Source organism: Monodelphis domestica, chromosome 8 (genome assembly GCF_027887165.1).
Source record: "Monodelphis domestica isolate mMonDom1 chromosome 8, mMonDom1.pri, whole genome shotgun sequence".
Taxonomy (NCBI): domain Eukaryota; kingdom Metazoa; phylum Chordata; class Mammalia; order Didelphimorphia; family Didelphidae; genus Monodelphis; species Monodelphis domestica.
In genome coordinates this window covers 209558164-209571458 of record NC_077234.1, presented here as the reverse complement: position 1 = coordinate 209571458, position 13295 = coordinate 209558164, and the positions used below count along the sequence as shown (strand labels likewise).

The 13295-nt window shown below is 33.3% G+C and overlaps 1 protein-coding gene across 4 annotated transcripts in view; it reads left to right on the top strand.

Annotated features, from left to right (window-relative positions):
* Nucleotides 1-13295, top strand: part of HERC2 (HECT and RLD domain containing E3 ubiquitin protein ligase 2) — a 206703-nt gene that overhangs the window by 49075 nt on the left and 144333 nt on the right. For 3 of the 4 annotated variants that reach the window (XM_056807128.1, XM_056807130.1, XM_056807127.1), the window contains exons 5-10: nt 1049-1268; nt 3201-3301; nt 4039-4195; nt 5689-5799; nt 6323-6494; nt 13006-13179. In XM_056807128.1, coding sequence (XP_056663106.1) covers nt 1049-1268; nt 3201-3301; nt 4039-4195; nt 5689-5799; nt 6323-6494; nt 13006-13179 — 935 coding nt within the window. The remainder of the gene's footprint in view (nt 1-1048; nt 1269-3200; nt 3302-4038; nt 4196-5688; nt 5800-6322; nt 6495-13005; nt 13180-13295) is intronic. The other variant, XM_056807129.1, reaches the window with a different exon arrangement.

Here is a 13295-nt window from a genome sequence, read left to right as displayed (position 1 = left end):
ATCTCAGTAATAATGGTTGGGGAGGAGGTGGGCAACCAGAAAGGAACCTTGGAGCTGGTGAGGGATATTTCTAAGTGAGAACACAGTGTTGCTTTGGCCCTATCGGTTTGACTTTTCATCCATAGTCAATGTGAGAATGTTATTATTAAGAACAGAAAATATTTATGCCATTATTTCTTGCCTTTAAACCTAAAATTTTCTAAAATCTATCCACAAGTCAGTGGTTTTTTTTCCCTCATAGAGAATACTTTGAAAACTTCAGTTCTTTGGAAAATGCCTTAAGGAAATTTTGCTACATATCTCTTCCATAATAGTCTATTTTGTGGTACTGATATAAACAGAGTAAAGCAAAAACTTCCACAATAAAACAGGCAAAAGAAAATTCTATTCTTTAGCTGGTGTCTTTTCAATGTCATAGTGATCCTGTTATTATCTTTTTCTTAATTTAAAATTTCAGCTGTAGACATACAGGTGAGATTAAGCTATAGTTCATTTAAAGAAAACCTGGGGATTTTCATATCCTGTAATCTTAATTTGAATCAGTTTAATGTGGTAGCCAAAAAAACTAATATGATTTCTTAGACTGAAATAGAAATATAGTACATAGAAAGAAGGAGAAGATGGAACTCTGTATTTTGCTTTAAATAGACAATGTCTGGGATGCCAGTTGTTAGTATATCAATACATTGTAACGTTACTATAGAGGCAGATACCCAGGATAGTTAGAGGACTCATCACTATAACTTATTGAAGGCAGGGCATTATTCGAATGGGGGATTTTCAGCTTAAAATGGGTGGAGATAAGTGCTATCTTCAAATATTTTAAAAATATTTAGAGTTGTTGCATGCTTATACTTTTTGTATTAGACCCTGAAGGGAGAGTAGGGACAATAGATGAAAACTGTCGGGCCTAATATAAGTAAACATCTGAAGAATTAGAACTGTGCTAAGATTAAATTGGTTATTTTAACAAATCATATATCCCATTTAGTTATAAAGCCATATATACTTGATGTTGAGTTGTGTTGTTTTCTCATTATTCTCTTAGATGTGAATGAGTTGAAAGAATGCCTTTATGTGCTAGTGAAAGAACAACAGACTCTTGCCACACAGACGGCTACAACAACTCTTTCAGCAGTGAGGCTAAAGCAGAGGCTGGTTATATTAGAACGATATTTCATTGCACTGAATAGAACTGTTCTTCAGGAAAATGTCAAAGTTAAATGGAAAAGCAACAGTATTCCTTTACCTACTGTGGACAAAAAAAGGTAATATAAGTGAGAACTTTTCTGATTCTATTATATTCTAAACTTGTGTTCTACATTTATATTCTAAATATAAAATTAGTCCTTTAATTATATAGGACAAACTATTGCTTGGTTTCTACAAAAACATGATTTTAGTTGAGAAAATTATCATGGTACTCTAAATGGTAACTATTTTGAAGAGCTTGATAGGGTGGATGGGTCTTTGAGTATGGGTCTTTGAGTATGTGGTGGTAGGATTTTGTAGATCTGGCTTCTACAACATCTTTTGCATCCATCCTTATCTGTCCACTCACACAAACCTCACAGCTCAGTCTAGCCTAGACTATTTCAGTTTCCTTTTATTTGGATTCCCTGACTCCAGTCTCTTCCCTTTCTACTCTATCTTCCACATAATTTCTGAATTAATATTTAACTGACTGAATCACCTTCCCTAACTTAAAAAAATCTTTTAAATTACTCTCTATTTCTTCTATGATAAAATACAAAATCCTTAGCTTGGTATATAGACTCTTCTTTTTTGATATTTCATTCACAAACTTGCCTACCATTTGCCATTTATGACATTTCATCTCCTTCTGTGCCTTTATATAGGTGGTACCCCCCTAACCCCCCCATGTCTATAATGTATTCCCTCTTCACATGAACTTTAAAGTCCTTAGCTTCATTCAAAGTGCAGTTCAAGGGCCATTTTATATAGAAAGTCTTTCCTGATCTCTCCTAACCCCCACCTGCTACCTGAGTTATTTTTATCTCTTTTGAAATTACTTTATTATCTTATATATACTTCATGTTTATTTTGTTGCATATTTTATTTCCCTAGTAGAATGTAAGCTCTTTTTTTTAAACCCTTATTTTCTGTCTTAGAATCAGTACCAAAGTAGAACAGTGGTAATGGTTAGGCAAAGGACCTTGCCCAGGATCACCCAGCTAGGAAGTGTCTGAAGCCAGATTTGACCTAGTATTTCTTATCTCTAGATTTGGCTCTTTTTCCACTGACTACTTAGCTGCCCCTAGAATGTAAGCTCCTTGAGGGCAGGGACTGTTTTAATTTCCTATTTGAACATAAGGGAAGAATATACCAAATATACATAGAACCAGAAGAATTCTGAAGTGTTTACTTTCTGTAGCTTCCTAAATTGGGGCTCTTTAGTTGGGAGAGAGAATGCAGTACTAGATAACTTTCAGTATTTGTGTTCATTCTTGAATAACTCCACCAGGTATAATCAATTTTTGAATACAAATTCTTTCCTCATTCTCCATTGTAGAGCAGAGGAGGAAATAATAGTGTTAAGGGTAGGAAAGAATATAGACAGTTCTGTGAGAAGGTCTTGAGTTACATCCATGGAAGAACCCTTCAGATTGATTCAAAATATTCTTAGGTACTTCCTGTGTTTAAGGCATTGTGCCCTGTGAACTGGATAGGGTTATTGACAAGACTTTTCATTTCACTGGTGTTGGGAACTTTCCATTGAAGAGAATTTCTGTACTAATGCTGATGAACATCTCTCCAACTTAGAGTCTCAAAGAATAGCTTAGGACTGAGAAGTTATTTCCCAGGATCTTAGTAAATATAAAAGGTATCACTTGAATCTAGAACTTCTCCATTCTGACATTGGCTCTCTGTCCACTATTCACTGAGATGATAAAATTATCACACTACTTGTAATGAATTAATGGCCTAATAGAAACAAAAAGAACCTGAATACTCTCTTCATGAGCCTATGGATTTTAGAGTACATTGAACTGATGCTACTAGTGATGAATTCATGGAAGGTGACATAAGGGATTGTGCTTCTTCTGTTTTTCCTTCTAACTGCAATTACTAGATTCATTTTAAAGTGATTATTAAGAGTAAAAAAATTGATTTCATATAAATATCATGACTTTTAAAACCACGTAAAAGTTTAATCTTTTCCTTTTGTTTGGTTTTAGTTCTAGACCTGTAGGAAAAGGTGTAGAAGGACTTGCAAGAGTTGGATCCAGAGCAGCCCTTTCATTTGCCTTTGCATTCCTACGTAGAGCTTGGCGGTCAGGTAAAGTTGAGTTACACTTTTTAGTTTTCAAAAATGGTTTTTCCCTCCTGAAGTATAGTGTAAAGCATACTTTATCATGAGTCAGGAAACCTGGATACTAGTCTTCTAATAAATATTTGTATGATTGTAAGCAAATAGTTAACTTTTCTGGAACTTGGTTTTCTCTTTTGTATTTTGAATTAGTGTAAATGATTTCTACTATTTTTTGGCTTTAATAACTCCAAAGTAGATTCCATATTGTGAATAATAACTAATCAGACCAGTGGAGTAAAAACTGATTTACTAGATCTAATTTAGTTATATAGGATTATAAAATTAATAGTTCTCATGTGGGATTTATTTTTCCCAGAAATTCTGTTATGAAAAATAGCTTTTCTATACTGTAATAGAAATGCTAACATTCCTCATGTGATCTATCATAATCTAGCTCCACGGTTTGGTGCCACCTTATTGTTCAAATTGTATATCAACTGTGCTTTAGTCAAACTGGGCTACTCTCCAACCTCTAGAATGTACTTTGTGCCTTTCTGTCTCTGAGCCTTCCTCTTAGACATCCATCTGATTAAAACCAATAGTTTACTATTTATGCATCACATCCCATTACATGACTATGCTACATGAGAGTGGGGACCATGTCTATGTTTATTTAAACTCCATCCCTTTGTAGTACATACTAGAGTATCCCTATATTCTGTCAGTGCTGAATAATATTGGTTGAATTGAATTGGTTCTTGTAGGGGAGGATGCTGACCTATGTAGTGAATTGTTACAAGAGTCTCTTGATGCCTTGAGAGCCCTACCAGAAGCGTCTCTTTTCGATGAAAGTACAGTGTCATCTGTATGGTTGGAAGTTGTGGAAAGAGCAACTAAATTCCTAAGGTCTGTTGTGACTGGGTAAGTATATTTTCCATATTTGGCAGATTATGTTGCATGTTTCATTGTCTAGTTCTTAATTGTTATCTAATTTCTCATTTTGGTTAGTGTTCTTTTATATAGTGCACTCTTATTATCTCAGTGATCCCAAATAAATCTTTTTCTTCTCAAAGCTTCAAATTTTCATTTGTTTGGCAGAGTATTGTGTACATACTAGGCACTTAATAAATATTTTTTGAATTGAATTAAAAAACTTGTAATTTTGTCTACCTAATCATAGATCAAAATCATTTCCTATAGACCATGTTTTAAAAATGTTACACAGTTAATCAGTGTTTGAGTGCTTGTTTTGTGCCTATCATCATTATAAATTCAGAGTGATTCTCTTTGTAAATAATCATGAAGTTGTCTGACTTACTTAAAATGAAATTTTGTAACACTGATGTAATAATCTTAATGTATGATTGCTTTTTTTGCCATTTAAATTGATGTTTTTATTAGGAAAATGTGTTCATCTGAATTTAAATGAAAAATGTTATAAGGTATTTTTAACATCTCAAAATTTTACACACACACATGATATAATATATAATGTATATTACTTTATGTTTCAAGTGGTATTCATGATAAAGCATAAAATAAAGTATAATTCATACAATTAAATAACTGGTTTTGAACTTGATTTAAAAAAAGTTATTTGATTAAACATTAGGATTTTTAATGATAAAAATAATTTCCTATAAATTACATTAAAAGTAAGGGTTCTAAGAAGTTATTCTCAACTTATAAATGAGAATAAGCTTAGGAGTTTTGCCTTTTGATTCCTAGAGAAATTCAAGAAATTGGTTGTTGTCCAGTATTGTAAGGGAAATTGTGGAAAGTATATTTCATTAAAAGTAAATAATAACTCTAAATATTTCTATTCATATCTTGCATAGTAACTTGTTAAAAATCATGTATTTCATTTATACTAAAATTATAAGAGAATTTACGCTTCAGAAACTTTGAGTATTCCTTTTAAGAGTAGAGTTAATTCGGATTGATTTAGAACATATATCTTTTAATACATGTATAACTCATATCAAATTGCCTGCCAGTATTGGGATGGGGAAGGGAATGGGTTGGGGGGGATAAGTTTGATCATATAACTTGGGAAAACTTGAGTGAAAATTTGTTGTTACATGTAATTGGTAAAAACAAAAGCAAAAAAAAAATCTTTAAGTGATATATATATATATATATATATATATATATAAATACTGCTTTGACTCTTATCTGAAACATATATCAAATATAAGTTCATTAAATATTTCCAAAAATATTGATAGCAAGGCTTTTGCTTTGTAAAATCACTATTGGACACTTTAGAAATTTTATTCCATTGTAAATTTTTTTTTAATTGGCAGTGGGAGGTTAGTGCTGGGATTTGGAACTCATTTCAAATAAATGTTCATATCATATTTTTTATTTCTATAAATATTTTTCTGAATCAATTCATTTTACTTTTGAAATAGTGATGTTCATGGAACTCCAAGTACCAAAGGGGCAGGAAACATTCCTTTACAAGACCAACACTTAGCACTTGCCATATTGTTAGAGTTGGCTGTGCAGAGAGGCACACTAAGGTGAGGAATGCATAAATCTGTCTTTAATATCTCTTTTACAAGATTTTAAATGAACCATTATCAGAAGATGAATATTTAGTGTAAAATCCAAAATACTTTTGTTTCACTTTCTTTTGTATTAACAGTTGTACCATATCTGGCAATTAAAGAGCTTTTCTAAATGCCTTTTTAAAATACAAAACTAAATATGTTTCTGTAGTCCAATTTTGGCTGCCATGTTTTGACATGTAAGAAACTTCTTTGTTTTCCTTTTCCTTTCTTTTTGAGGGAACAGAAATTCCTTGAAGAATGAATAAATTTTAATAATTTAACCATTGAACCTTTTAGAAAGTCTGACAGTACTTTGTGAAGTTAAATTTTGTTCATTTCTGAATTTCATGAAAAGTTTTGTTTTCAGGTGGTGTAATCTGGTTGGTTTTGAATTATAGAACCTTTATGAATCTTTGTTTATTTACTTCATAGAACATTCAAAATATTCAGTTTTTAAATACTTTGATTAGTAACTAAATATTTTTTCTTTTAGCCAAATGTTATCAGCAATTATGTTATTACTTCAATTGTGGGACAATGGGACGAGGGAAACAGATAATGAACGATCTGCCCAAGGAACTAGTGCACCACTTCTCCCTTTATTACAAAGATTTCAGAGTATAATCTGTAATAAAGACATGCCTAATTCTGAAGATGAGATTCAGGTAAGTGTAACCATTATCAATTTTGTACCTAAATGATAATTAATTTGTATGATTTAAGATAATTAAAAATGTTTATGAGTCCCATCTAACTTTATGAACCTGTAAGTAAATTAAGTAAGTGTATTTCTTGGCATTTTGATTTATGAATGAAAACATAAAAGTGAAAGAACTTTGGTGTCAGCAGTATAAATGTTGCATCTGTCATCAGATGACTGCTTTAGAAAGTTGAGGAAACAAGTCTGGTTGCAAAAAACTTCTTTCATTTTGTATGATCTGAAACTCATGTCACTCATTTGAGAAAGTATTTGTTGAAAAGCTGAATTGGCCTCTTGATACTTGGTTATATAAATACTTATTTTTTGTGATCTAACAGTATACTTTTAAGTTAGTATAGTATACATATACTTAAGTTAGTATACTAACTTAGTGTAGTTTTAAGTAGAATTAATGATTTTGAAAATTTCATACAAAGTACATGGTATAGGGACTGCTGATTATATATAAACATTTAAGAAAATCCAGTCCATCAATAAGCATTTATTATATGTTTACTGTATAGAAGACACTGTTAAGCACTGGTAATACAGTGACAAAAACGAAGAGCTTATGCTCTCAAGGAGTTTATATTCTGTTTGGGGAAATAATTGATAGATAATATAATACAAAGTTTATCTAAATTAAAAGGTAAAATTTTTTTTTGAGCATTAAGGGGATCAAAAAGACTATATAGAAAGTGACCTTTAAGCAGAGGTTTTAAGGAAATAATGATGTACAAGAGGTAGAAGTGAGGTGGGAACCCCTCTCATTTGGAAATATAGATAGCACAAAATTGTGGAAAGAGGATTTGGAGTTTGTTTGACAGGAATGATAGGGAGGTTAGTTTGGCTAGACCACAGAGTGTGGCAAATAGGATTAGTACTTAAAAGATTGAGAAGGTAAATTGTGGTCATGTTCTGCAGGGCTATAAAAGCCTTGATTGACATTATCTCTCTCATCCTCTTCTCCCCTCAGATTGGAGGGTTGGAGGACAGTACTAAATCCTTACAGTGCTTTCCTTCTAGAGGACAGAAGCTGGATTTTTGGGTGTACTCCATTATTGTGCATCTGCTGCTTTGCCTGGTTTCATCTCCATAGATCAAGATATCCCTTGATATTCCATTTTTCTATTTCATTCCCTTTTGTTTGCTTTTTCCTCCTTTAGAGTATAAACTCCTTTAAGGCAGGAACTGTCTTTATGAATTATATCCCTAGCCCTTTAGCATAATGCTTTGCTTACTGTAACACCCTCTTAACAAATACTTATTGGATTAGATTACATTAAGTAGGGGTGTAACATGATCAGAATATTGCTTTGGTAAAATTACTTTGACCGCTTTGTGGAGGATGGATTGGAAATGAGAGCGGTTTAGGAGAGGGAGACTAATTGGGAGGCTGTTGCAATAGGATAGGTAAGAGGCGATAAGGTCTTAAGCCAGGCACCACTGTGTGAGCATTAAGAAAGGGATGGATATGAGAGATTTTGTAGAAATACAAATGACAAAATTTGGCAGTTGCCTGGATGTGGGGCTTAAGTGATAATAATGCCAACGTAGTGATCATGGGTGACTGAAAGAGTGAATGTGTGCTTGATAGAAATAGTGAAGTTCCAAAGAGGGGTAGGGAAAGGGGTAGGATTTTAGGGAAAGATTTTGAGTTTGAGATCTTATTGGTTTAATAGATAGTTGAAAATGTATGACTGGAGCTCAGAAGAGAAATTAAGGCTGGCTTTATAGATCTGAAAATAATTTACATAGAGATGCTGATTGAAATATAGGAAGTAATGTGGTCAGAGTATAGAGATTGGAAGAGTGCATAGGAAAGATCTTGGGAAATACTTAGGGGATATTATATGAATGAAGAACCAACAAAGAATACAAAGAAGGAGTTGTCAGAAAGGTAGGTGGAAAACTGTGAGAGAAGTTTGTGAAAACCCATGAGAGGGGAGAATATCCAGGAAGATGATAAATGACTGTCAGAGGTTTCAGAGAAGTCAAGAAGGATGATAATTTAAAGACATCACCTTTGACAATTGTAGGATCATTGGTACTTGGAGAGAAACTTCATTTGAGAGATTATGTCCGGAGCTATATTCTAGAGGGTTTAGATAAGAGCAGGAAGAATAGAAGGGGAGGCACCTATTGTGAACATTTATTTCAAAAAAAGGGCAAGGGAGATATAAATTGACACCTAGCAGAAATGACATAATTTAGTGAGTTTTTTTTTTTTTAAAGATAGGGGTGTGTGGAGACTTGGGCATGTTTGTAGGCAGCATGGAAGGAGCCTATAGAAAGACTGAATATTAGGGAGAAGGGAGAGATAATAGTTCATGCAATCTTCAACAGAAGATGAGGAAGAGATGAAATCAAGGCACATGTAGAGGGGCTGACATTGGAAGGAATGTCATAACTTCTTCATAAATGGGTAAAGGAGGCAATACAGTAGGGCAGAGTTGGCAAATGTTTTTGAGGTTGCATGTCAAAACTTAACTTGAAGCTGTCTCTCCCCCACTCCCCCCAACATATCTCCAGAGAACACAGGGAGGGAGTGCTCACTTTGGGTGCCTGGACAGAGGGGAGGGACAGGCAAAAATGTTCTCAGGTGCTGGGAAGAGGGGGAATGGACAGCTCTCCCAGTGCTACCCCATCATGCATGCCAATACTTCACCAATGCTACAGTAGGGAATGAAGTCAAGTGTTAGTGAGATGAGAAGCAGAAGAGAGGGATCTCACAGCGAGTGGCTTTGACATGCTTTGTAAAGTATGATGCAAGGTCTTTAGACTAGAGAAGAGGGAGAGAGTATTCTGAGAAGAGAAGAAAAGATTTAGGTCATTTGATGTGGTTAGTGGACCAGCGAATCAAATAGAGAGCAGTAATAAAAGGATTGCCTTGTTGTGAAAACCTGGTTGAGATTAGCTAACATATAAATATGTAGTGAACCCAGTTGGCACAATGGCATTGCTTTCTATAGCTCCATTCAGCAGCATGTGAGTAGAAGTAGAGGTGGCAGGTCATGGAGTAATCTAAGGTTGGAGTTTGACAAGGTGTGAATGGTGATAAGAAAGGGGAGCAAGAGAATCTAGAAAAGAGTATAGTGGCTTTGAACGTTCTCTTAAGCAAAAGTTTGTTCACTGTCAGAGAAAAGGAATTCTGTGTTGGTTTGACATAGGGTTTTAGTTTGAGCAGAAGATACTATGACTTTCTCAGATCCAGTAGTTAACAGTAGGTGATGAGATGTTCTGTGTCTTGGCTCTGCTTTGTGGTGTCTTATTTCTTTCCTCAGGCAATGCCCTGACTAGAGGCAGGGCTGAATCCTCTTCTCTTAGCAGTGGTCAGGGATGGTGATAGACTTGAAGTTGCCTTCAAATGGTTAGTGGTCAGAATAAGAAGAAATAGTCTTCCTGATTTTTATCATTTTTGCATTAATTGTAGGAATCTTCCAGTAACTATTCATGGGATTGTTATTACCCTGTTAAGTATAGATTTCTTTAATGTATGCTTACATTAAATTAATAAAATATTATTGAGTACCTACTATGAACAAGGCACTTAGTGTTAGAGGTCATGGGAGATATAAAGATGTTTATTACAATCTACCAAAAAAGTTTTTACTATAGCAATACAGATAACTCTGATAGCCTTTTTATTAATCCTCCTTTTTCTTTTAAAAATTTATTAAATGAATTTCTGATTTTAATCCATAGCAGAAAATACTCTCATATATATATGTGTATATATATAAATATATATATATATTTATATATATACACACACACTCAGATATATATAAAACCCAACCCTAAACTGCAGTATTTTTGTACAAAAACAATCATTAGGGGAGTATTAATAAGTTTAGAATATTTGTCTATATATACAGGTTGCTAGGCATATAAATGTTTGTCTAATCACTTTTCAGATTCTTTTGCTGGTTCATTATCCATATCACATCACCATATATTGTGAATATTCTTTAAGACTCTGTAATGCTCATCTTTTCTTCTTTCTAACTAACTTTCTTGACTATGCTGTTCTTATGGGTTTAATGATCATATTTATGCAGATGATTCACAAATCTGTATACACAGACTGAGTCTCTCTCTCCCTTGAGCTTCAGCCACACATTAGATTATGAAAATATTCAACACATTGCCTGTTGAATATTTTAAACCAGATGCCTGGAGACATTTTTAACTCTTATCTGTCTAAAGTTGATCTCCTTTATCTTTTCTCTTCTTGAAAATCTTTACCTTCTATTTTAGAATTGATAGTAGGTATCCATTCCAAGGCAAAAGAATGGCAAAGGCTGGGGAACTGGAGTTATTTGCCTGGGTTCACACAGTTAGGAAGCATTTGAGACTAGATTTGAACTCAGGACCTCCTGTTTCCGGGCCTGGACTCTCCACTTAGGGACCTACCTGCTTTTGAATTTTTCTTCCCCCCCAAACTATCTCTCAAACCCCTATTTTCTGTTGAAGTCCTTTTTAGACTCTAAGATTCATAATCTAATTATTCTTCCTAACCCTATATAGCCAGTTGCCAAATCTTTGTATTTTTATTTCTACAACATTCAGTCTCTTCTCTTTATTTACAAAGATACCAGATTAATTTATATCCTGATGATCTCACATTTAAATTATTGAAATGACCTCGAAGGGGCAATTGGAAAAAGTAGATAGAGCACTAGACTTGGAGTTAGGAAAACCCATCTTTGCAAGTTCAGATGTGGCTGCAGATACTTATTAGCTGTGTGACTTAAGTGACAAGTCACTTAACCATGTTTACCTCATTTTCCTCATTTGTAAAATGAGCTGGAGAATGGCAAACCACTCCATTATCTTTGTTAAGAAAACTCCAAAGTGGAGTAATGAAGAGTCAGATATTGAAATGAAATGACTTGACAACTAAATCTTGTAATTGGTTTCTCTCCCTCAGTTCAATCAATTGCAGTTTGTCCTCTATACTTTTGCCAAATTATTTTCTGTAACTCTGGATCTGACCATGTGATTTCCCTACTTAGTAAAATCCATTGATATCTGTCACTTCTAAGATCAAATATACTCTTTTCTTTAGCTTTTATAGCTTTTCATAATCTAACCCCATTCTGTCTTCCCAGCCTCATTGTGCATTTATTACCTGCCTCACTCTTTACAGTCCACCAAAACCAGTCTTTTCTGTTTTCCTCACACAAGACACTATTTAACATCTTTGTGCCGTCTTCCTACTTTTCCTCCTTCCAACTCATAGAGTTTCTCTTTTACTTCAAGACTTAGCTTAAACACCAGCATCTGGATATAACCATTTCTAATTGACTCAACTGTTAATGCCTCCCCCCCAAACTCACTTTATTTAATTACTTTCTATTCTTTTTATAGTTATTTTGTATGTACTTATATATGTTTTTGCCTCATATTAGAATGGAAAGTTCTTTTGAGTGCAGGCTTACTTCATTTAATACAATTACATACAACATAATTTTTACAAAATTATATTTCTATTGCTTAGCATAATGCCTGGTACATAGTAGATACTTAAAAAATGCTTGTTGGTTGATGGATAGATTTTTATCTCCTTTCCTTTTAGTTTGTAAAATCAATGGTAAGTTTAAGTTACCTAATTAAAAAAGTTAACAGAACAACCATCTGAGATATTCATAGGGCAGTGTGAAGTTAGTTATAAGATAAGTGGTTGAGGCTGTAAAAGCTCTAACTTAAAAGAAAAATGATATTGCTTTTGACTAGATTGGCATGATCTGATTTCTCAGCTTTGAGGAAAAAAAGGTAAAAAAAATCCCCCAATAACAAAACCAAAAAACTAATTAGTCCTTATTTTTCAATTCTTGTTTTTTTTCCCATTTAGATTTATTTTGAAAATGTTTAAGCTTGGGAGATTTAATATTATTTTTCCCCCCTCTCCATAATATTGTTATAGAGAGGGCCTAGTTTCTTAATTGTTGGATTTTAGCCCCAACATTAGATGTGAAAGAATACAATTTATAAACTCATGTAAAAAACCTTTGAAATATTACCTTTTTTTCCAAGTCTTTTTATTGAAAACATGTCATCATATTATAGTTACTTGCCCTGCTATATATTAACATTTGATAATCTTCAAACTGAGAGCTTTTTACTTATAGAAAAATGAGAAATATGATTTGAACTTTGAAAACAGGAAATTTATGATAGTTTCTTTAACTTGAACTGAAAAATACAAATACCTTGACACCTCCACTTATATGCTAGATCTTCATGTGAAAAATTCTCCAGATTGTATAATGGTCAATTGGAACATTTGACTAATTATCTTTGTAATTTGTTTAGTGTTCATTCAGGTATTCTATTAGTATTGCTCTTTAGATGGCTAAGAGAAGTAGATTTGCCATTTGTATCCATTAATTGGTAAATTATTAGTATTTTTATATTTTTGACCTTTTTTTTAAATGATTGATTTAATATAATTTTTTCTCTCTTTCCTTTAGATGCTGTCTGGTCCTCTGAGTCCTAATGAAAGTTTTTTGAGGTACCTTACTTTGCCACAAGACAATGAATTGGCTATTGATTTGCGTCAAACTGCAGTAGTGATTATGGCACATTTAGATCGTCTGGCTACTCCCTGCATGCCTCCTCAATGTAGCTCTCCTACATCTCATAAGGTATTTACTGTAATGAAGTTTTCTATATTGTATTATATCAGGAATTTTAATTATTGTTATTATATTTTAAGTTAATAATTTCAAATGAAACTTTACATTTTCTTGTTGCAGTCCTG